Genomic DNA, 25,293 nt, shown 5'->3' on the forward strand with positions numbered 1-25,293 from the left:
TTATTTTAGGCAAATAACAACTTAACTTTGATATCTAAGAAAAAAGAAAAACCAAAGGCAACTCTATGCTTTGGCATTACCCCCCACCCCCTTTTTGGCAATTTGTTGTTTCAAGTTACATCTTTTAATATTTCTAATCTCTTATATGGTTGTTGTATATGTTAGTGTCTTGTTAGGTTTGTCCTTCATACTAGGGATGCAAGCAGTTTATTCACTATTCTTACAACATTGGAGTATTCTGAGATTGTCTGTGAACTTATCTTACTAATGAATTGTGTATCATCAGATGTTTTCTTGCTTCTCCTTAGTGTCGTCTTCTTTCAGATAGAAGATCTTCCTTTAGCTTTTATTCTAATGCAGGTCTAGTGTTCATGAATTCCTTAGCTTCTGTTTGTCTGAGAAAGACTATTTCTCCTTCATGTTTGAAGGTTAGTTTTGCAGGATAGAGAATTCTTGGCTGATAGTATTTTTTCCTTCAGCCCTCTGAATATATCATCCAATTCTCTTCTGGCCTATAGGGTTTCTACTGAGAAATCTGCTGAGAGATGTATTGGGGCTCCTTTGAATGTTTTGTGTGTCTTTTCTCATGCTGCTTTTAATATTCTTTGTCTGCTTCTTGATAATTTGATTGTGATGTGACTTGGGGTGTTTCTCCTTGGATTGAAATTGTGGATGAACTCTGAGCTTTCTGTACATGGATGCTGTCATCTTTCTCCATACTTGGGAAATTTTCAGCCATTATTTCCTTGAATATGCTTTGTATGTCTCTTCCTTTTTCCTCTCTTTCAGGCATGCTAATTATTCAGAGATTATTTGGCTTGAGAGAGTCCCATGTTTGCTGTATTTCTGTTTCAATTTTTCTTATTCTTTTTGCTCCTCTGATTTCATAATTTTATATGTTCTGTTTTTGAGCTCATTGATTCTTTCCTCTGTTTGATGAAGTTGGAACTTTCTATTGAGTTTTTTAGTTTAGATGTTGTATCCTTTATTTCTGGAATTTCTTTTTTTTTTTTTAAATTGATTCAATTCCTTCGTCAAGTTTCTCATTCTCCTCCTTGATTGTTTTCCAGATATCATTTAATTTTCTATCTGTATTTTCTTGTGCCTCCCTGAACATCCTTAAGAGGGTTGTTCTGAGTTATCTGTCAGACATGTCATAAATTCTGTCTGTATCCATTGCTGGTGCTTGGTTTGTTTTCTTTGTCATGCTATATTTCTCTGTTCTTTCTCGATCTTTGTGTCTTTATGTTGATTTCTGGGCATTTGAAGAGACTACTACCTCTTCTAGATTTTATAGATGTTCTTTGGTGGTGTTAGACCTTTACTGGTTAATATCAGAGTGAGCTTTGTCTCTGGTCTATGGTTTTGATTAATTCCAAAATTGGGGGAACTTCCTGTGGGGACCTACAGTTGAGCTGTGTGGTTGTGCTAAATTGCTGCTGATTCTCTGGGGAAAGTTTGTGTGTGGACCAGATTTTAATTGTTGGCCTTTTAATCACTTTTGGGTCTCGTGAAGTTGGATACATCTGGGCTGTGTGGGAATTCTGGCTCAGGACTGAGTCTTGCCAGCATACCCTGCCCCCTGCAGTTCTGTCACCCTGACCAGTCTTCATTGAATGTGCCTGTGCCAATGGGAAATCAGCTGCCCACTTTGCACCCCAGTGTTCTCCTGGCAGGTCTGCCTCCCTCTTGCACTCCAAATGCTTCCCATGGGATGGGCCATGCACGGATTCCTCTTGATGACTCACCGGCCTGTGGATGGTTCCTTTCTTTGGTTAGATGCAGCCTCCTGCTCCTATGTGGGGCCATAGGAAACCTGTCAGTGGTCTCGCTGGTCTGCGGGCTAGGATGGTACACTTTGAGGCCCTCTTCTTTCCTGCAGACTCCAGGCAAGTTCACACAAAGGACTTAGCTGTGGCTTTTGCTGGCTCCTGCTCCATGTGCTGCAGCTTCTTCCTGCCTCTCACAGGGCAGGCCCTGAAATGGCCAGGACTGAAAAAGTTCAGAGCAGTTTCTTCCTCTTATAGTTACTTCTCCCGCCTTCATGAACTCTGCAGTTGTCTCCTCTTCCTTCAAGCTCCAGTGGTCCCAGGTTGGCAGTCTTTGCTTTTTAATGGTTGTAAATTGGTCAGCTGTGGGGGAGAGTTATGCTGGCGACCTTCTATTCAGTCTTCTTGATGACCTATTTGTCTGTCTTTATGCCCTTACTGCACTGTCTTAATTACTGTAGCAAAGTAATTCTTACAATCTGGTAGTATACTTACTCATCAAAATTATTGTAGATATCTAGGTCTTTTGAATTTTCATATTAGTTTTAGAATAAGCTTGTCAGTTTCCGCAAAATGCCTGGTGTGATTTTGATTGGGATTGTATTGAATTTGTAGATCACCTTGGGGAGAATTTTCTTTTTAACAGTGATCTGTCTTCTAATCCATGTACGTGATATGGAGGATAGTTGTAGGATGAAACTTTTAGATTAATGGGCAGAAAAAGGAAAAAGATCTCTGTGGTTAGTAAATGTAATGATAACTTTCGAATACTTTAAGGTGAACATTTTTCATTTTACTATTAGGCCTTTATAATCTCTCCACGGTGTTTTGAAGTATTTTAGGTAGAGTTCTTACTCATCTTTTTAAAAAATTTATTCCTAGATATTTGATTTTTTTATGTTAGTAAGCATAGTGGCATTGTTTTTGATTTTCACTTTCCAAGTTTTTGTTGCTAGTATATAAAAATACAGATGGTTTTTGTATATTGACCTTGAATTTCACGATTGTGTAAATTCATCAGTTTTAGTAGTTTGTTCATAGATTCCTTTGGCTATTCTACAAATATAATCAGGCAAACTCTGGATACAGACAGTTTTATTTCTTTCCAATCTATATGTTTACTTCTTTTTATTGTCTGGTTAGGGCCCTCATAGGTTATTTTCAATACATTACTAGATTAATTTTGATGAACCAGAGTTGTCAATTCTGGTTCTAAAGTAAATATATACCATATACTAGAGTTTGGTATCAAATGACTATATCATAATGGAATTGAAGGAAGGATGTTAAAGTGTTGTTTTTGTTTTTGTCTTTTTCGTGACTGGCACTCAGCCAGTGAGTGCACCGGCCATTCCTATATAGGATTCGAACCCGCAGTGGGAGTGTCGCCGCGCTCCCAGCGCCGCACTCTCCTGAGTGCGCCATGGGCTTGGCCCTAAAGTCTTGTTTTTTAAATGAGTTAAATTATCTGGAAAAGTCTGTTTTGGAGACAGAAACTGTGCTTTCTCTTTATTGAATATCATCAAATCCTCCTTGAGATACCTGTTGGTGAGGTTTACAATAATACCCAGAATCCAGGATTAGGGTTAGACAATGTCTCTGTAATATTTAAAAAGAGTATTTCAGCTTCACTGCAAACTTGAAAAATGGACTTATCTCTAATTTTCTGGGTTTCTGTCTCTTCCAGTGTTTTAGCCTTAACTGTTTTATATATTGGGCATTACTCCCAGCAAACCCAGCTCTTGTGTATATTCTTATATTACTTTTTGCAGTTAGAAGCTTTTGCTGTAGGCCATAGATGCCTTAATTTAACACAGGTTAATTTCACATTTAAAAAAAACGCATATAAAAAATCATAATTTTTGATATGTATCCTACATGGAGGATTCTTCTTTTAATAAAAAGATTGATATTTGTTGTATTTACATAATGATATACCCTTAGGACTTTTAAAATGTGATTTAATTTAACTGTAAATATCTTGCCAGGAACACATATAAAACATTAGGTACAGCCAGTTTTACATTAGGTAAAACGTTTTTTTTAATACTTAATAACTCGCAGAATCATTGCTTATACATTTTCCATCTAGTTTGGGACTTTCTGCTTGGCAAGTTAGTTGGTTGGTATTTCCTGCCTCATAGTGGTGCTATGCTGTAATGACTGTTTACCTCTCTAGTGGAAAGAATAGCTATGGGGGATTAGAGGCCTTGTGGGAAAACCCTTTTTTATGGTTATGTTGTATAAGTAAGGGGCTCTTTGGAACTTTTAATTAAAATATATTTTCATTCAAGAAGTTGTTCAAAAGAAAAGATTTGAATGTCAAAGCTTGACAAAGAAGCTTGCAGAAACCTGTTAAGCAAATAAGTGCTACAGATGTCATGTCACTAAAATTGATTTTACAAACTGCTTCTTTATGAAGCAATTTCTGGTGTTGAATAATGCTGAATGTTGTAATATATAGTCATGTTATCAGACTTGAGATTTTTATAATGAAATGATTTTATTATGTATTTTTTCTTTGATTTTTAAAATTTATCAAATTTAATCATTTTCAGTTAAAAGTACTGGTAGAGATTCTGCTAGTGGTAGAGGGGTTTTTGCATGTGAAAAGGCATAGGATTTACTATGTATTCACGATTTTATAGAGAGAGACTCATCTCAAAAGAAAGTTATGATTTTTGCAAGTCACTTGATAGTTAAAATTGTAGGGGGATTTTAATTTTAAAGGAACACTGTGATAAGTTATTTATAATTTCTTCTTGGTTTTATTCACTTTTTTCTTTCATTATATGGAGGATAGTTGTAGGATGAAACTTTTAGATTAATGGGCAGAAAAAGGAAAAAAAATCTCTGTGGTTAGTAAATGTAATGATAACTTTTGAATACTTTAAGGTGAATATTTTTCATTTTACTGTTACGTACAGGGTACATTTACCTCTGGCACATGGGAAGAGAAATCAGATGAAATTTCCTTTGCTGACTTCAAGTTCTCAGTCACTCATCATTATCTTGTACAGGAGTCCACTGACAAAGAAGGAAAAGATGAATTATTAGAAGGTAAGTTTTTAGTACATATTTTTTAACTTGACTTTTAAGAGTGGTTATAATTTTGAATTATGAATTAAGTTCTATTAATTCAGTAGTATCCTCTGAAAATGTTTTGTATGTGCAAAGTTATTTCACCACATCTGAAGTGGAATATGAGATAGTGCTGCATCTGAAGCAGAGAAAGAATGCAGTGCTGTTCATTTTAAAATTAATTAAATCAGCACATATTTATTGAGTACCTAACATTTACTAGATACTCTAAGTCCTGTTGAAACCAAACTTAAATAAAACTTACATTCCAGTAGGGGAGATAAGATTTATAAGTAACAGTAATAGGAAGTAGAAAGTGGTAAATGGCATCCTCAAGTACAGATAAACTTCTGGAGTTCAGAGGAAAAAAGATCACTTTTAAATGGGATAGATCAGAGAAGATGTTTTGGAGAATTAAGCAAGTGAGCTGGGCTTGGGAGGATTACAAATAAAGGAAAATTTATCTATTGATTATCCAGATGTTTGGAGTCAGACCAACTAAATTAAAAGTGTTTTTACTTGCAAGTTACTTGTCCTTTCTAAGCTTCAGTTATCTCATTTGTAAAATGAAGTAATACTATCTGGAGGGTTAATGTGAAGATTTAATGAGATATTATATGTAAGTAACTATCTCAGTACCTGGCCCATGCTAGGTATGCAGTAATTGGTGCTTGTAATTGTTAATAAGTCGAATTATCCATAATCTTCCGTCTTGAGATATAGTAGTATATAACAGGGAGTGAGCAAGGTATTGAATAAACATGAATTTCAGAGCTATCAATCAAATACCTTTTTTTATTTACTCAGCAAATAAATAGAATGGGTGTTCAAGTTTTTCTGTTCAAAAAAGATTATCATTTGCAAGCATGGGCTTGAAATATCTGTGCCTTCTCTGGTGTGGGAATAGAATTATATTACCTTTTCTATTATATATATATTCTTCTTTACAAACAAAACATCTGCATTCAGATTCATAATGAAGACAGATAATATTGGCCATGTATACACTTATGTAAGACAATTATACAGCAAAATAAAATAAACCATATGAATATGTGTACTTTAGGATGAAGGGGAAGAGGGAAATGTGTGCAACTATTGGGAGGTCTGATAATAGCCCAGGGATTTCCAGGTTCGACATTCTGCAGATTAATGAAGGAAACTATTCAAGATAGAGAAATTTTAAGTGGTGTTAATTTGAGGAAACATATACATCAGGGAAAAGCTGTTGTAGTAAGGAGGCTTAGGATCAGTGTTTCTGAGATGAACAGGTGAAGGGGACTATGGTATAAGAGATGAATGAATTTAAGATTGTTAAGGCATTGTTGCATGTGTGTACTGTGTAGTAGTTTTAATGTGGTTGTGATTGAAGCTGTAACTGATGGTAGAAGCAACCCATCAGCTCAGTTAATTTAGAGATATGCATTTAAAACTCTTATCAGAGGTCAGGGATTTGATCACTGACCATTTACTTTGTTGGAGTTGCTTATTGCTTCTGGTTATGTAGAACGTCAAGTCATTAACGTTCACCTAGTTACTGTTTTAGCAAATTAAAAAATATAAATTTGCTAAGCAATTATAGCTATACAATAAAGGTAAATCTTTTTTATCAACAGATATTCCTTATGCTTTGAATTTATTGTGTGTTTATGAGTGTAATGATCGTTGATATTAGTGTCTATTATGGTTAGTAATTTAAGTCCATAAATATGCATGGGTTAGACGTGGGAATCTGGGTAGAGGTTTTACAAGAGCATTTAAGATGGCTGGGTACCAAAAAAAGCTAACTTGGCAATAGTTAGGCAATATGGAGTTAACAGATCTCTAAGTAAAATTTTAAAGAAAAGTAGAGACAAGGGCAGGCCAAGAAGAAAAAATAAAACAAGGCTTTCTAGTAAGGGTGAGCAATTGTTTGAATCATGACTTAGAAGCGAAAAAATATTATAAATGTGGGAGTGGTATACATCTTCTTTACAGACTGGTTTTGTTTGACGAAAGGAGAGGGGAAAAGAGAGAGAGAGAGAAATATCCCCTACCCCTATTCTTAGAGCTAGCTTTAGATAGAAATCTGAAAGCAATAGCAAAACTACTTGGGCTAGCAAGACATGTGTTTCCTCAAAGCATATTATAAAACTGTGCCTGAGAATGAATATACTAACTTGTTCATTATCATGTGTTTTTGTAGATGCTATTCCACAGTCTATGCAAGATTTGTTGTGTATGAATAATGATTTTCCTCCAAGAGCACATTGCCTAGTAAGATGGTACGTATATATTTTATTAAGATATCTTTTAGTATGTGTGTTGTGGAGGCTGCAAGACCACCCGAGATTCAATGATTTGCCAAGAGGACTCACAGGACTCAGCATATAGTTGTGTTTATGGCTGATTTATTACAGTGACAGTACACAAAGCAAAATCAGCAAAGGGAAAAGGCACATGAGGCAAAGTGCACAGGAAGTGAAAGCTTTTTAAGGGACCTTTCCTAATGGAGTCACACAGGATGTACTCAGTTCCCTCAGCTACAAGTTGTGATAACACATGTGAAACATTGTCAGGGAAGCTTGTTAGAGGCTCAGCCCACAAGGTTTGTAATTGGGAGCTGGTCACGTAGGCACCCTCTGTCTGGCACATACCAAAATTTCAGACTCCTAGAAGGAAAGCACATGTTTAGCATAAACCACATTGTTTGCATCAACAGTTTAGGCACAGTGAGTAACTTTTTATCAGTTCTGGGAATGGTGAGAACCCTTCCCAATTCCAGATTCCCAGATGCCAGCCAAGAGCCAACCTTACAAGCAGGCTTTTCTAAGGATAGTACTCACAGGCCTGCTGTTAACACTTTTCTGTAAAGTATGTTTGATAATCTAGGGTAGTGCCTAACTATAATTCTGATGGCTACCATAGAACACTTAAATATAGAAAATGTAAAACATATTCTTGGAAATTGAATTGAAATAAAATGTTGATCTCAAACAGTTGTGTGATAAAATAAAAGCTTGCTTCTGTTTAAACTATAATGTGATACATTAATGTTAGAGGTACCATAGTCCCCCCTTATCCGTCGTTTTGCCTTCTGCAGTTTCAGTTACCCTTGGTCAACCACGGTCCAAAAATATTAAATGGAAAATTTCAGAAATAAACAATTCATAAGTTTTAAATTGTGTGCTGTTCTGAGTAGTGTGATGAAATCTCACACCATCTGCCCGGGAGGTGAATCATCCCTTTGTCCAGTGTATCCACACTGTATTTGCTACCTGCCTGTTAGTTACAAGAAGGAGAAGGGTGAGTACAGTACAGTAAGATATTCTTAGAGAGAGACCACATTCATATAACTTTTTTTACAGTATATTGTTACAGTTGTTCCATTTTATTATTAGTTGTTATTGTTAATCTCTTATGTGCCTAATTTATAAGTTAAATTTTATCATAGTTAAGTATGTATAGGAAAAAACCAGTATATATAGAGTTTGGTACTATATGAAGTTTCAGGCATCCACTGGGGGTCTTGGAGCATATCCCTTGTGGATAAGGAAGGACTACTGTACATTGCATTTAAAAGGTCTCTTCCATTTTTTTTCAGTTATTCAAAGTGTCTCTGAACTTTATTTATTTTGTATGGGGTAGTGTTAAAACATACTACCACCATATGACCCTAGTGTAAATATATGGTTAAGAGAGGAGACCTAATTAAAAGACGTTTATATACTAGTTTTAAATTATTCCATTGGTGTGAGTTGTTCTTTTGATTTTTTATTAAAGAAGAATTTCTAAGGGAAGGGAAAATGATAATATTTGTGTTTATTTTTTCTTCATTTCATTGTGATTGCTATAACAAATAGACTATAGTACTTAGTACATTATAGAACTATAGTACAAGTAGCAAATTAAAAAAAAAAATTATTTGCAAGTGTAGGTAAATTGGATAATGTTTCATAAATATTCCTGTTGTTTTAGTATGATCTTTTAAAAATTGCAAACTTAACTAAAAAAGAAATTTAATCCTTCCAGATACTCTTCTGATCTTTTAAAATACAAGTACATACATTTAATATGACTAAATATATCAGAAGGTAGCATGGTATCATAGAGCATGGGCTTTGAATACATTCATTCATTCAACCTTAATTGAACACATACTGTTGGACCTGACACTGGTTAGTTTTAATTCATAGCTCAGGCATTTAACTGTTCAACTTTGGGTAAGTTGCTTAATTTCTTGATTTGTTTATACACTGGTAAAGTCAGAATAATGAATACTATGCGTGTTTAAGATAGTTGTGAGGATTAATTAAGATAATGGAACTTAATAGGTTTATCAAAATCCAAATGCTGTTGCATAATTTCTGTTCAGCTTTTTAATATATATTTCCCAAAACTGTGTTTGGTACATAGTCTGTGGTTAAAAGTGTTTGTTGAATGAATAAATTAAACCTTTCTATGTATTAATATAAATCACTTTTTTAAAAGCTTTTTTTTAACCTTTCCATTAACTTTTTTAAACTTTTATTTTTTAAGTTAACATAAAGTAAAATTGGCCTTTGGGGGGGGTAAACAGTTCTCTGAACTTTAACACATGTATAATTGTTTTCCTTCTACCAAAATCAGGGCATGGAACAGTTCTGTAACCCCCCAAAAAACCTCTTTTGTCTCAATAGTCATATTCTCCCCACATCATTATAATTCCTGGAATCACTAATTTGTTCTTGGTCACTGTAGTTCTGTCCTTTCAAGAGCATTATATAAATGGAATTATACAGTATGTAATCATTTGAGACTGGCTTCTTTTATTCAACATGGTGCCTTTGAGATCTTCTTTTGAAGTAATTCAGTATATCAATAGTTTGTTCCTTTTTACTGCTGAGTAGTATTTTATTGTAAGGATATACCATAGTTTGTTTACTCATTTATTCCTTGAGAGATGTTAGGATTGTTCCTAGGTTTTGGCATTTATTAGCTACTATAAATATTTGTGTACAGATTTTTCTATGAAAATAACATTTTCAGTTCACTTGGGTAAATACCTAGATCGGGATTGCTAAGTCATATGGTAAATGTATGTTTGACTTTGTAAGAAACTGCCAAACTGACTTTCAGAGTAGCTGTGCCATTTTGCATTCCCACCAACAATGTATGAGAATTCCAGCTGTTCTACATACTTACCAGTATTAGTTATTGTCAGTATTTTTTATTTTAGTCATTCTAAGAGGTATGTAGTAATATCTCATTCAAATTTAAATTTTAATTGTGAACATCCTTTATGTGTTTATTTGCTCATTACATATTCTTTATGTTAAAGTGTCTGTTCAAGTCTTTTGTACACTTTTTAATGGGGTCATTTGTTTTCTCACTGTTGACTTTTAAGAGTTCTTTATATATTCTGGGTATAAATCCTTTTTAGAGTGTGTTATTTGCTAATAGTTTCTCCCAGACTATTGGTTCTCTTAGCAATGTCTTTTCTAGAACAAAAGTTTTAAATTTGATGAAGTTCAGTTTATCAATTTTTAATTTTATGTGTTGTGCTTTTGGTGCCATGTCTAAGAACTCTTTGGTCTAGGTCACAAGGCTTTCTCCTATTTTTCAAAAGTAAACTTTTTTATTCTGGAATAATTTTAGGTTTATAAAAAAGTTAGATAGTACAGACTGTTCTGGCATATCCCTCATCCAGTTTCCCCTACTGCTAATAGCTCTTATTATCATGGTACATGTGTCAAAATTGAGAAACCAATAATGATGGTACATTATTTTAACTAAACTTAATTTGACTAGTTTTTCCACTAATTTTCATTTTCTATTCCAGGCTTCAGTCCAGGATACCATATTGCATTTACTCATTATGTCTCAGTCTCTGGTCTCTGAACGTTTCTCAGTCTTTCCTTTTTTTTTTGTCGCCTTGACAGATATTTTGTAGAATATCACTCAATTTGGGTTTGTTTTATGTTTTTCTTATGATTATACTGGGGTTAGGAATTTTTGGAAAGAATACCACAGAGGCAAAGTGCCCTTTTCTTATCAGAAGGGTACATGCTATTGTGACTTAATCAAAGTTAACGTCACCTATTTATTATCTTGCCAATTCTCCTGTGTTTTATTATAAAAACTTTACATTTTATATTTAGATCTATTTTCCTTTTCAAGTTAAGTTTTATATAAAATATAAGGTTTAGGTCAAGGTTCTTTTTTTACATATAGATGTTCAGTTACTCCAGCACTATTGAAAAAAGTATCCATTCTCCATTGAATTGCTTTTGCACCTTTGTCAAAAATAATTTGATTTCTGTGGGTGTATGTCTGGACACTCTTGATTTCTGTAGCTTTATAGTAAGTCTTAAAATTGGGTACTGTGATTCCTCCAACTTTGTTCTTCCTTTTCAAAGTTGTTTGGGCTATTCTGGCTCCTTTCTTTTGCATTTTAGTATTGGTTTGCCTATATCTATGAGAAGTCCGATTGGGATTTTGATTGGAATTACCCTAAATGTGCAGTTCAGTTTGGGGGAAATTGGCATCTTTAGTATGCTTATTCTTCCATTTTATGAACATGGTAGGTCTATCCACTATTTAAGTCTTTCTAGATTCCTTTCATTAGTATCTTATAGTTTTCAGTATACAGATCCTGTAAACATTTTGTTAGTTTTATTCCTAATTATTGCTTTTTTTCAAAAAGGAGCTATTGTAATGGTATTTTAAAATTTTTCATTTCCAGTTGTGTATTGCTAGTATGTAGGTTCTAGGTGTATGTAGTTTTATAGTTTCTTTGGGATTTTCTATGTAACAATTATATTGTCTGTGAATATGAATAGTTTTATTTCTTCTTTTCCAATCTTTTTTTTTTTTTTTCCCCCTTGCTTTTTAAAACTGGCTAAGGCTTCTAGTAAAATATTGACTAGGAGTGGTGAGTATAGTAGTTCATTTTGTGTTGCTGTTACTGAATACCTTAGACTGAGTAATGTATAAAGGACAGAGGTTTATTTGGCTTACGATTCTGGGACAGCTGCATCTGGTGTAGGCCTCAGGCTGTTTCTACTCATGGTGGAAAGTGGCAGGCAGCTGGTGGGTACAAGGAGCTCACATGGCGAGCAGAAGCAAGAGAGAAAGAGAGGAGGTGCCAGGGTCTTTTAAACAACCAGCTTTCATGGGAACTAATAGAGCAAGAACTCATTCGTTACTCCCCCCACCTAGGGAGAGTACTAATCCATTCATGAGGGATCTGCCCCGGGACTCAAACTGTCGCACTGAGGATCAGATTTCCACATGAGTTCTGGGAGGACAATGCATCCAAATTCCTTCAGTGAGAGTGGATATCTTTGTCTTGTTCCTGATCTCAGGGGGAAAGCATTTAGTCTTTTACTGTTAAGTATGATCTTAGCTGTAGGTTTTTTGTAGAAGTGCTTTTTGTTTTTTGTTTGGCGGCTGGCTAGGATAGGGATCAGAACTGACCTTGGTATTATAACACCATGCTCTAACCAGTTGAGCTAACCGGCCAGCCCAATGTTGAGAAAGTTTTTTTCTATTTCTACTTTGCTGAGGGTTTTTTTAATCATGAATAGGTGTTGGATTTTGTCGAGTGCTTTTTTTGTTTAAATTTATATTTTTGTTTTTTCTTCTTTAGATTTTTAATATGGTGATGAATTCATTGATCTTTGGATATCTAACCAGCTTTGCATTCTCAAGATAAACCCTACTTCTTCATGGTGTAATTTGTATTTGATGTGTTAATGTTTTGTTGAGGACTTTAGTGTGTATGTTCACGAGGGATACTGGGCTGTGGTATTGTTTTCTCATACTTTGTTTTTGGTATTAGAGTGATGCTGGCTTCATAATGTGAGTGAGACAGTTTTTTATTCTCTTCTATTTTCTGGAAGAGATTGTATAAAATTGGTGATGTCATCTTAACTATTTGATAGAATTTGCCACTGAGACTATCTCAGCCTCAAGTTCTTATTTTATTGATGTGGCAGTTTCTTAATAGGGTCCATGTTTTAAGCAGAAGTGTCAGTTCCAGTTCCTTGCCCCGTGTACACCCATGCCCCCAAGAGGCCATTCAAAACACTACAACTTCTGCACTGATTTGGATTGATGTAAAGTTCATGCATAGACAATGCTTGAATAAATCTGAAGGGTACAGAAGGAAGCTGGTACTTTTAGGTTATATAGTGATTGGCGACATCATGCAAAAGAAATGCAGCTTCCTAGTCCTAGTGCCTCATAAGCAGAGGCACAGTTGTGGGTGATAATATCTGAGTGATATTATGCTTCTGGAAGCACAGTTTCCAGGCCTAGCCTTGTTTATATTTATTATGAGGGTGGGGCATTCTTGGACATATCCTAACCTGAATACATGTCAGAGACCACTTTCCCTGAGCTGGGTGCACCTCATCAATATCAGAGTTATATAATTTATTGACTACTAGGTTAAAATACGTGGTATTTTCAGACATAACAGACTTTTCTTCCATCATTCTCATTCTCTCCAGTCTATCACAACATAGTCAGTTTTGTAGACATTTCTGAATCACAACTAACAGGATTTTAACAGCTAAAAGGCTTCTCCTGTAAAATCCCAGCTACCAGTCCCTAGCTGTTAGGGTCTATAGATGGATCTGATAATCACCTGGGATTCTTTAGAGTCACCTTACATGCTTCCTTCTGCCTTTCAGTTTTGTTTCTTTGTTTCTGTCACCCGGTAGCCTCCTTTTTATTCTTTCAAGTTCAGCTATGTATTTTTAAAACATTGTCATGTTTGATCAGCTATTTCTATGTGTTTTTGGAGGGAGGTCTGTATCATATCAATTTGCAATATTGTGGGAAGTCACTTCCAGTTTTTTCTTATTTGATCTTTCTGAAAGGTTAGAAAGCCAACAGTGAAGCTTTGAGAATTGTTTAAAAATTAAGCATATTAAAAGTACATGCATTTTCTTTTATTTAATAAATATTATTTATTAACGTTTATTGTGAACCAGACACTGGGATATCAAGGATAAAACATGGTCTCTGCGTCAGTAAGCTTTGAGATTAGTAGGGAATAGATAGGGAAGCAGACAATGGCAACACTATGTGATAAATGCTCTCATAGAGGGAAGCACAGTGTTTGATGCAAACTTATGGGAGGTACCCCTAATTCAGACAGATCAAGTTGTCAGGAAAATGTTTCCAGACAAGGTGATACCTCACCTGAATCCTGAAGGACAAGTGAGAATAAGCCAGGTGAGTCAGCTTAACTAATAAGTTAGGTAAAAAGATATTCAAGGCAGAAGGTGAGTATTAGTAGAGGTGATGATGCCTAAGTGAACTTTTCAGTCCTATCGGTTGTTTGGTAAGCCTCTGGAGTATAGCAGCAGAGGGTTGGGAATGGCAAAAGATGAGAAGGACTTTGGCATTTGAGTATTTTAGGACTGGTGTGAACTGGGCATCTTTTATTTTTGTTTTCTTTTTAATGTGGACTTTTCCTTTATTTAAGCTTTCTTTCAGCACAGAAATTCCCCAAACTTTCCTACTACAAAAATTTTGTTGAAAAATAAGGCTTTCTGAGAATGAAAATCCATATGTATGGTCAGAACAACTCCCTGTGGGCCCCAGGCTAGCCCTGGCTCCCACCGCAGGTAAAGTAAGAGGGTTGTGGTGATGTCAACGGGAGGCTGTATATGACCCTGTCTGCCTCCCCACTCCCCAGGCAGATAGCAGCTCCTGTCAGTCAGTGGCTATTGCAGTGAGAGGGGATGCCATGTGACAGTAAGCCCTTCCTCCCCATCCAGTGATCCTGGATCCCCAACCCCACTCATCCGTCTGGGCCCTCTGGGCAGGTGGGTGACCTGGCCCAGCTGGCCTTTCTAGCTGCTCACTTCCTCAGTATCCTCCCAGAAGCAGGATTCATGGGCAGGGCCCTGACAAAAGTGAGGCTCCTGATGCTGCCATCAGCTGGGGTACCCATGCTGGTCAGGGTGGTCCTGCCCCCCCCCAAGCCCCAAGGGGATGACCACAAGGGGGTCAGAGGGAGCCTCCTGGGTGAAGCTCCCTCCAAGAGCTCCAAAACCAAAAGTCTTGGGGCCAGTGCAGTGCAGCAGGGTAAGCAGCCTTTCCGAGGTTGTGGCTGCTCAGAAGATGGTGGTGGCACCTTCTGGATGGGGTCTGCTTTCTCCAGTCAAAAGACAAACATGAAACCAGTGGAGTCATTTCTTTCTCTAAGCAGAAGGGACATCTGCCTTTCCCTAATTGCTGCTATTGAGGGCTTGTCTAGGAGCTTTAGTGGGGCAGGAATAGCTGGGGGGACCCAAGGAGGCTAGAAAGGGCCAAACCCTGACTTGGACCTGGGTCACTTTTGCCCATAAGTGCCCTGGGGCTGGGCTTGCTGGTTGATAGAACCAGCTTGAGGAGAGGTTGTGACTCAGCAAATGCCAGTGTTTGTCCTTCCCTGCCGCCAGGCCTGATAAAAAAGGGAAGGTGGCCCACACTACAGCCTGTGGCACACACCTGCCACCATGTGCCTCTCCTCCCTGAGGAAAGGCAGCTGGGTATGCTCCACACCTCGGCTGGCACTGGATGGCAATGGCTGGTGCTCCCCTCCTTCCCTTACTGCAGCATGCACCAGGAGGTGGGATGCTGCCCTGCCTTCCACAGGAACGTCTGCTTTGGAGGCCGTGTTCCCTTTGTGGCCACTTTTGGTGTGGCCGTTCCATGTGCCAGCACCTCTCGTCCTGGGTGGGTTTTCCAGAGACATCAGGCATTGGCATGTGCTCTCCACATTCACCCACCAACTGCCCCAGCTTCCTCTGGATTTTCTCTGAGGAGATGTGACTTCCACCACCCACCAGGCAGGGATCAGGTAAGATACCTTCATCCACCCAGAGCTGCCAGCTCTCTGGTTTAGCTTTCCAGGGTCCCAAGTAAATGTGCCTGTGGTGGCAGCTACAGCAAACTGAGGTGAATTGGTTTTCTAATCCCGGTACCAGCTCAATGCCCAGCATACTCATTATGTCACCTGAGGTTGTCAGCACAGTCTGAAGGCCCCTGGGTTGGGGGCTTTCTGTAAGTATCTAATGAATGATTTTTTTTTTTTTTTTTTTTTTTAATAAAGGTGACTGGTAAGGGGATCTTAACCCTTGACTTGGTGTTGTCGGCACCATGCTCACCCAGTGAGCTAACCAGCGGTCCCTATGTGGGATCCGAACCCGTGGCCTTGGTGTTATCAGCACCACACTCTCCCGAGTGAGCCACGGGCTGGCCCTCTTCTGAATGATTTTTAAGAAACACCACCTACAAATCAGAACTTGAGCCACCACCCTTTTGATGTAGTAAAAAAGTGAACATTTAAACAAAGTTTCCCAAACAGGAGAAAGGTGAGGACCATTTGGACTCATTCTGCAGAAGTGAGGCATTCGCTTATCCACAAAAGACAAACAGAAGCAAAGTGGTTACAAAAGTGCCTTTGTCACATGTCTGTGCACTCAAGATAGCACACCAGTTATTTTTAGCCTTATGGGAAAATGAGCCACTCACTCATAAGCCAGCCCATTGCTATTGTCTGTGGAAGATGCCGGGTTTACTAAAAGCTTGATTCCCAGAGAACAGAATCGTTGTGGTATGTCTTCAGGGTAGGTGGGGAGGAGCTGCTGGAACGCAAACCTTGGGGTCAGGGGCCGTGTCTGCTGTGCGGACATGAGGAACTAGGAGGCTGCAAGTGCTCATCAAGCTTTGTGCCGGGGCTGGGCCTACAGCAGGAAGCTATTCTAAGCCCTGGGCTTGTCTCGAGGTGTTCTGATTAAAGCCAGCAGTCCTGTGAACAAATGAGGGTGTGCTTGGACTGTAGAGGTTTGGAGGCCCTATCCTGGGCATCTGCAGAGTGTCCAGCAGATCCTTCACCCCTGAACTTCACATAGGACTGATATCTACACCCCCAAAATGGCAGAGCCATGGGGGTAGGTGCTCCATTCCACAGGAGAGCAAGGGTCTGTCTTTTCGGCCAGCAGATCTGCCAAATTTCTACTCACTATGGATGGTCTGTAGCAAGCACACCAGTTCTTCTCTGGGCTCTGAGAGTTTGGACATGTGCTTACCCTCTGGAGGGCCCCTCCAGCAACCCAAAAACTCTGTTTACCACACTTGGAATTAAGGCCAAATGGTTCTGGTGTTACTACAGAAGGAAGCATCTCCTGAACCTTCCCAAGCAGGGAGACCTGAGAAAGAAGGCACAGAATAAAACTGAGTGAAAGAAGCTGTAGGGCTTACTCTCCAAAATTGAACCTGAGCAAGGCCAAGAAGAGCCCTGACATAGCCATATGGACCTGGCCCCAGCCTTGAATTCAAGCCCTCCCTGACAACCCCCACCCAGGGGATGCAGAGTGTTGTCCAGCTTTGCTGGGGAAATGACAGAGACTGCCTAACACACCACGAGAAAAAAGGTGGAAAAGACCCAAACCAAAAAGCTGCTTTGCGGGGTACAGTAGTTCTGTGGACCAACATGCTCAAGTTCTGGTGAGAGGCTGACACATCATTGTACTGTGTGGTATGGCCAGACTAATTATCACTGAGCTAGGACACCCCAAGCTGGACAGCCTCTCCCTGGGAGGTGGATGGGCTCCCTCTCTGGGATCCAGTGCCTCTCAGAAAGCTTTTGTCAGGCCCAGGAATTGGTTTCTCACTTTGAGTGCCCACCTACTGCCCAGAGGGAAGCTGGTCAATTCTGATGTACCCCCACTCCTAACCAGGGCCATGTCCCTCTAAGTTCTTCTCTGTTCAGTGTCCAACTTGCCATCAAGGGAGCTGAGGCTGTTCCTGGCAGCCCTCCAGTCCCGCCAGGCTCTGGCTGGCTTCCTTCCTTCCTTGTCCAGGGTGCAGCCATCTGACTCTTCACAGGACAGGTCCTTCTGGCAAGTGAGGTACTTATCAAAGGAGGGAGGAAGAGGCTCGGGGATAGTACTCCCAGCGGGAGTCCTGACTCTTGGGCCAGAGGCTGAGAGCAGGGCAGTCCAGGACTTTATTCTGCTGACACGGAGGGTGAAAGGTCTCTGGGGGCTGCCGTCCTTCATCCCTGCTGAGGCTGCTGAAGGTTTGACAGTTCTGTGCCATCTTGGCAACGTCTAGGGAAGGCCTCTGCTCCTGCACTTTTTCAGGGCACCACTGTTTAATGCTGACTTTCTTGTCATTAAGGACTCATAGCTGGGAGAATCTGAAGGTGAGCCCACTGGTGTGTCTTGCTAGTTTAGTGTTGAGGCAGGTGTGCTGTTGGCTGAGGGTGGACAGTATTCCGCAAAGGAAAACTGCTTATGGGAGCAGGAGAACAAGTCTAGCTGGGTCCCTCCCCCAGGGTACAGGGGGCTCCAGGTATCGTGAACTGGGCATCTGAATAGTATTTCATAATGTTCTCATACTTTTGTTTTATTCATAGAATTTTAAAATTGTAATTGTTAAAAATGGAATTTCTCAAAATTTCCAAGGATTCAAATTACTCATTATACTTTTTAGCAATTAAAGAATAACATACACAGAAGTTTTCACCTATATAAATATCAAACTTCCTTTTTTTATTAAACTAAAGTTAATACTGAAGCAATGACAGTGAAAATTTGAAAACTATTATGCAGTATATTCATTTATACCATATACAGTTAGTATAGGTTGATCCTGTCAGAATGAGATAAAATTAATATATCATTAACTTGTATTTTCAAATTAAACTCTAGAAAATCGATTTTTGGCATTTATTTGTTCTTATCAGCCTCACCCCCCACCCCCAATCTATGTTGGTGAGAACTGTGGCTTTCCAGTCTAGGCTGGCCATGAAGACCAGCTCTTTTTCCAGTTGAGCAGACTTGATTCCTTTGGGGTGGGGGGCAACAGCAGACTGTGGCTTTGTAACTACAATAGCAGACTTATTTGGGAGCAGATGGGGAAAGCTTATACTTTTAGGTGAAGGTTGCAGTCCCAGTTCAAGGCAAATGGTAGACTAGACAGCAGTTTAACAGGGAGATACTATATTAGAGCCACGGAAGATCTGAGACACTCTTTACACATTCCTGGGTGACAGGAAAACTACACATTTGCAGGGGAGACCCAAGAGAGCCTAAACCTGAGAAATGGTTGCAACTTTGAATGCATTCCCCAACCCACACACAGATCAATTATCAGAAAGTGAAAGTGAATGCCTTATAGTCTTAGGTGTTTGAGCACAGTCTGTACCCAAATCACTGGTTTAGCACCAAACTATGCAGGTAAGAGGTAGCCCCCAGGGAGCCAGGCTAAAACAAAAGAATAAAACAATGGAATGGATACATCAAAGGTTATACGCTATTGGGGAGACAGTTTCTGCCGTTTAATCCAGGCAGATTACTAAATATAAATAATAAAAAAGCCAACAACCCTCAGAAAAGTTAAACAGAATCCGGTTTTGCTATAATATATTATTTAAATGTATAGTTTTCAACCACAAATTATGATATATGCAAGGAAACAGGAAAGTGTGACCCGTACACAGGTGGAAAAACATTCAGTAGAAACTGACTCTTAGTTGGCCCAGATATTGGATTTAGCAATAATGTCCAAGCAGTTATTATATGTATGTTTAAAGAATTAAAGGAAATGATATTCAAAGAATTAAATATACTGATGATAAGTCAAATAGGAAATCCGAATAAATAGAAACTATAATAAAGAACCAAATGGAAATTCTAGAGTTGACAAAGTACAACTGAAATAAACTTTCATCACATGGGCTCCAGAGCAGATCTGAGATGGTAGAAGAGTTTGGTGGATTTGAAAGATTAACAGAAATTATCCAATCCAAAGAACAGAGAAAAAAAAGGTTGGAGACAAGTGAACAGAACCTCAGAGATCTGTGGGTCAGTGTCAATTGTTCCAAATCGTATATGCAGTGGAAGTCTCAGGTGAAAAGAAAGGGGCAGAAAAAACAAATTTGAAGAAATAATGGCTGAGAACTTCCCAAATTTGATGAAAAACATTCACTTAGGGATTTAGGAATATTATTGAACCCCAAGTAGGATAAGTACAAAAGAGAACCGCACCTAGACACAGTATAGGCAACCTGCTGCAATCCAAAAACTGAAAATCTTGAAAGCAGCCAGAGAAAAATAACTCATCATGTACAAGGAAACAATACTATTGGCTGACTTCTCATCAGAAATAGAGGAGGCCAGAGGGCAGTTCAATGACACATTCAAAGGGGGAAAAAAACTAAACCAAGAAATCTGTATTCAGCAAAACTATATTTCAAAAATAAAGGTGAAATAATGACATTGTCATATAAGCAAAGACTGGGAGTATTCATTCTAGGAAGACCTGCCTTACAAGCAGTACTAAAAGAAACAGGTAACTTGAATCCATAGGAATAAATGAAGAGCATTGAGAATACTCTAGTAAAATACAAAAGATATATTTTCTTAATTTTTTTAAAAAAGCATAAGATCTCTTAAGCAATAATTATAGCACCGTATTGGGTTTATAATATATATATAATGTATAATATATATGACAATATTGTGCAAAAGAGGGGAGGAAATGGAGCTATACTGTGTAAAATTGCTAGATTTTACCAGGATTAACCTGAGTAGCTTATAAATTAACTTTAAATGTACATGTTACAATATCTAAGGAACCACTAAAAAAAAAAAATTCGAAAAAGGAATTCTTTATTGAACACCTCCAATTTCCCAGGTATTTTTGTAGGCGCTAGGTTTTTAAATATGTCTGAGAAATAGTTTATTCATTGTCTATCACCACCATTTCTGATGATCCAGTATATTATGCATATATTCTTTATATTACTATTTGAAGAGGCTCTGAATCTATTTCTTTTTAAAATAATACATGTGAGGATTATAAAATGGCAGGATTTGGGCTGGCTGGTTAGCTCGGTTTGTTAGAGTGCAGGGTTATAAGGGTTCAGATTCCCATACTAGCCAGCTGCCCAAAACAACAACAACAGAGAGACAAAAGAAAATGGTTGCATTCAAAGTAGGTGGTATGGTTTTATGATTTGTCTATGTGAGATTAACAACAAACATATCAAATATTGGTTAATATTTTGTTGTTACTTCCGGTCTTTATTGGAGCAAGAAAGAAAAATTCATCTTAAAACAAAATAGACAAAAGTGGATGGTTGTTTGTCCTACCTTGCTCAGTTGAAGGATGGGATGCTAAGGCACATTTGTATTTAAATTTACTATTTAGTATACTAATGTAATCTATTATATGAAACAGTTTTATTGTTAAAAAGTACAATAGTGGGATTTTTATTGGTGTTGATACATTTGAGCTCCTAACAAATTTAAGTTACTGGACTAGAAATTGTAGGAAATATAAAGATTTATTAATAAAACTCGCTATCTTACATCACACCCCCCCTCTGCCTTTCCCATTCTCTCCTCCCTGTTTCCAATTTCCACACACACACACACACACACACACACACACACACACACACACACACACACACACACACACACACTCACACTCTAAAGGGGGCAAAGTCAGTCTCACACTTCTTAATTTGGGATAGCTAAGCAGGAAATATGAGAAATATGGGGTGTGTTCATCCAGATATTTTTAAAGAGTATATAAATTATATTTGTATGGTTTTTTTGGATGGATTGCATATGTTTTGTCATCTCCTCTATAAAGCAATTCCATATTAACCAGGCCTCATGGTGTGGGTTTTGTTTTTTGTTTGTTTTTTTCTTAAAATAGACCATTTTTTAGAACAGTTTTAAGTTCACAGTGAAATTTAGTGGAAGGTACAGAGATTTCTCACATACCCTCTTTCCTCACAAATGCATAGCCTTTCCCATTATTAACACCCCCCCACCAGAGTAGTACATTTGTTACAATTGATGAAACTACATTGACACATCATTATCACTCAGAGTCCATGGTTTATGTTAGGATTCACTGTTGGTGTTGTGCATTCTTTGGATTTGGACAAATGTATAATGACATGTAGCCACCATCATGGTATCATACAGAGTTGGTTCACTGCCCTAAAAATCCTCTGTGTTCTGCCTATTCATCCCTCCTTCTCCCCTAACCCCTAGCAACCATTGATCTTTTTACAGTCCCCATGGTTTTGCCTTTTCCAGAGTGTCATATAGTTGGAATTGTGTATGGCATTTCTAGACTGACTTCTTTCACTTTGTAATATGTATTTAAGTTCCCTCCATGTCTTTTTATGGTTTGGTAGCTCATTTCTTTTTAGTGCTGAATAATATTGCATTGTTTGGATGTACTACAATTTATTTATTCATTCACCTACTTTGGCAATTATGAATAAATCTGCTATAAACATTCTCATGCAGGTTTTTGTGTAAGTTTTCAACTCCTTTGGGTAGATAACAAGGAGTGCAATTGTTGGCAAGTGTATGTTTAGTTTCATAAGAAACTTCTAAACTGTCTTCCAAAGTGGCTGTACCATTTTGCATTTCCACCAGCAGTGAATGAGAGCTCCTGATGCTCCACATCCTCCCCAGCATTTGGTGGTGTCAGTTTTCTGGATTTTGGCCATTCTAATAGGTGGGTAGTGGTATCTCATTTTATTTTGCATTTCCTTGCTGACATATGATGTGGAACATCTTTTCATATGTTGTTTGACATCTATATATCTTCTTTGGTGAGGTCTAGTTAAGGTTTTTGGCCCATTTTCTTTCTTTCTTTTTTTTTTTTTTTTTAAAGAAAATGTAATTTTATTAATATTTTTTTAATTCTAGGATGTTGTTGCAGAGCAGTTGGGAGGGAGGAGGAGAGGGTAAAGGGGAAAGAAATGTGATGGAAGAAGGAGGATGGAGGAGGGGTAGGATAGAGGCTTGTGGCACCCCCCTCATTCCCACAGGGGAGACTGGCAGGCTTCCAGCGATGCCTTGGTCCTTGCTGGGCTGGATGCAGATGTCAGGGGGGTGTGGCATAAGCTCTTGCCCCCCACAACCCCACCTTGGGAACCTGGGGCCCTTCTTGCTGTGGCTTGGTGGTTGTTGCTGGGCTGGTTGTACGTGTCTGGGGGGCACTGCCCTGGTTCAAGAGAGCCTGGGGCACTTTCTGTGGCAGCTTGGTGGTCACCACTGGGCCGGCTGTGCATGTCAGGGGGGCATGGCCGAGGCCCGAGGCCCCCCACCACCCCACCTCAGGAGAGCCCAGGGTGCTTCCTGCAGCATCTTGGTGGTTGTTGCTGGGGTGGTTGCACGTGTCGGGGGTGTGTGGCTGAGGCCCTTGTCCCTCACTCTCGGGACTGGTTGCGGGTGTCGGGGAGCATTGCTGAGGTCCCTGGTCCTCCCCCCTTTCTGGCTTGGTAGCTCAGGGGATGTCTGGTCCTTCTATGTGTTATAGGTATTCTTTGGTGAAGTGAGATCTTTACTAGTTAATATCACACCTTGTCTCTGGTTGTGGGTACTTTGCTCTTTTCTTTCAGTTCTGTGTTGGATTATTTGCTGTTGCCACAACTTAAACTCTGCGCTGGAACTAATTTGTTGTCCATTGCTTCTAAAATGGGGAACTTCCTGTGGGAACCAGTACATGAGATGTGTGGTTGAGCTAGATTGCTGCCTTGCTGCTGATTCCTTAGAGAAGCCTTTTTGTGCAGCTCAGGTTTTAATGCTTGACTTTATAGGTACTTCTGGCTCTCCAGAGACCTGGTGCACCTGGATTGTGTAGAAACTCTGATCTGGGCCTGAGACTTTTCATCAAACTGCACCCCATACAATTCTATATTCCTGACTGTTCTCCTCTGAGTGGTCCTATGCTGATTGGGGTGCAGATCAGCTGTCCTTGCTGTGCCCTAGTGTTCTCCCGCTGGGCCCATCTCCCCCACCGTCAATGCTGCAAACACTTCCCATGAAATGGGCGGTGCGCCATTCCCTTGTGATGACTCATTGGCCTCTGAGTAGCTCCTTTTTTTCCGTTGTTGTGGCTCCTCACTCCTGTGTGGGCCTACGGGAACCCTATTAGTGGTCTTAATTGCCTGGGGATCACCAAGGTCCTCTTCTCCCCTGCTGCCTCCAAGCAACTTCATCTGAAGGGCACACCTGCAGCTTTTGCCAGCTTCTGCTCCATGCACTAAGCAGCTCCAGCCTGGAAGCGGCTGGGGCTTGAAATAGTCAGTGGTTTTTTTCTTTTTCTCATCGTGGCTTCCCCGTAGGTCTCTCCTCTTCTCTTGAGCTCTAGTGGTCCCAGCTTGGCGGCTGTTGTTTTTTTGTAGTTGTAAATTGGTTAATTTGTGGGAGAAAGTGACACTGGGGACTGTCTGTTTTGCCATCTTGCCCGGAAGTCTGCCCGTTTTCTTAATTGGGTGATTTGTGTTCTTACTTTTAAAAGTTCTTTGTATATTTTGAATAACAGTCCTTTGATATATCTTTTAACAAATATTTTGTCTCAGTCTGTGGTTGTCTTTTCATTCCCTTGACAGTATCTTTTACAGAGCAGAAATTGTTAATTCTAATGAAGTCCAGTTTATCAATACTTTCATAGATTGTGCCTCTGGTGTTGCATCTAGAAAGTCATCAACAAACCCAAAGTCATATTCCTTCTGTGTTATCTTCTAGGCGTTTCATAGCTTTGCATTTCATATTTAGGCCTGTAATTCACATTGAGTTAGTTTTTTGAAGGGTGTAAGGTCTGTGTCTAGATTAATTTGCTTTGCATGACAATGTCCATTTGTTCCAGCACTATTTGTTGAAAGCACTGTCTTTTCTCCATCATATTGTCTTTGCTCCTTTTTCAGAGATCAGCTGACTATGTTTGTGTGGGTCTATTTCTGGGCTGTCTATTCTGTTCCATTTATCTGTCTAATTTTTGCCAATATCACACTGTCTTAATTTCTAGTAATTCTTGATGTTTGTCATTAATCCTCCAACTTCTTCTCCATTAATGTTTCATTGACTGTTCTGGGTCTTTTGCCTCTCCACATAAACTTTAGAATCAATTTGTCGATATCCTCAAAATAACTTGCTGGCATTTTGATTGGGATTGCATTGAATCCATGGATCAAGTTGGGAAGAAGTGACATCTTGGCAATATTATCTTTCTGTCCATGAATATGGAATCTCTCTCCATTTCTTTCTTTCTTCTCTGATATCTCTCATTTGAGTTTTCTAGTTTCCCCCATCTAGATATATATTTTTGTGTGTGTTTGTTTTGGCAGTTTTTCTTGTAAATGCAATTTTGCTATACATGTTCTGAAATATATATTTTTTCTCAACATTTCATAATAGCTTTTATATCACTACAATTCAGATACACCTTATTATCTTTAATGACTGTTAAGTGTTCCTCAGTGGGGTGCACTCTTCTTACTCTTTTTTACTTACTCTTCTATTGTAAGATATTTAGGCTGTTTCTAGTTTTTTACAATTAAATATTATAATGAACATTATTATACATATATCTTTTTGCGTTTGTATGAATGTTTTTGTAGTGTAAATATAAAGAATATAAAGAGATGTAATTAGAGGTT

At 38.7% G+C, this 25,293-nt stretch overlaps 1 protein-coding gene and 1 pseudogene across 1 annotated transcript in view; one reads left to right on the forward strand and one right to left on the reverse strand.

Annotated features, from left to right (window-relative positions):
* RAB3GAP1 (RAB3 GTPase activating protein catalytic subunit 1) overlaps positions 1–25,293 on the forward strand; it is a 113,564-nt gene that overhangs the window by 19,176 nt on the left and 69,095 nt on the right. Inside the window, exons 4-5 of the mRNA XM_063105943.1 lie at positions 4,697–4,829; positions 7,036–7,114. Coding sequence (XP_062962013.1) covers positions 4,697–4,829; positions 7,036–7,114 — 212 coding nt within the window. The remainder of the gene's footprint in view (positions 1–4,696; positions 4,830–7,035; positions 7,115–25,293) is intronic.
* On the reverse strand, positions 17,564–23,097 carry LOC134387922 (protein FAM53B-like; annotated as a pseudogene).

The sequence above is a fragment of the Cynocephalus volans genome, chromosome 1, assembly GCF_027409185.1.
Source record: "Cynocephalus volans isolate mCynVol1 chromosome 1, mCynVol1.pri, whole genome shotgun sequence".
In the NCBI taxonomy this organism is placed as follows: domain Eukaryota; kingdom Metazoa; phylum Chordata; class Mammalia; order Dermoptera; family Cynocephalidae; genus Cynocephalus; species Cynocephalus volans.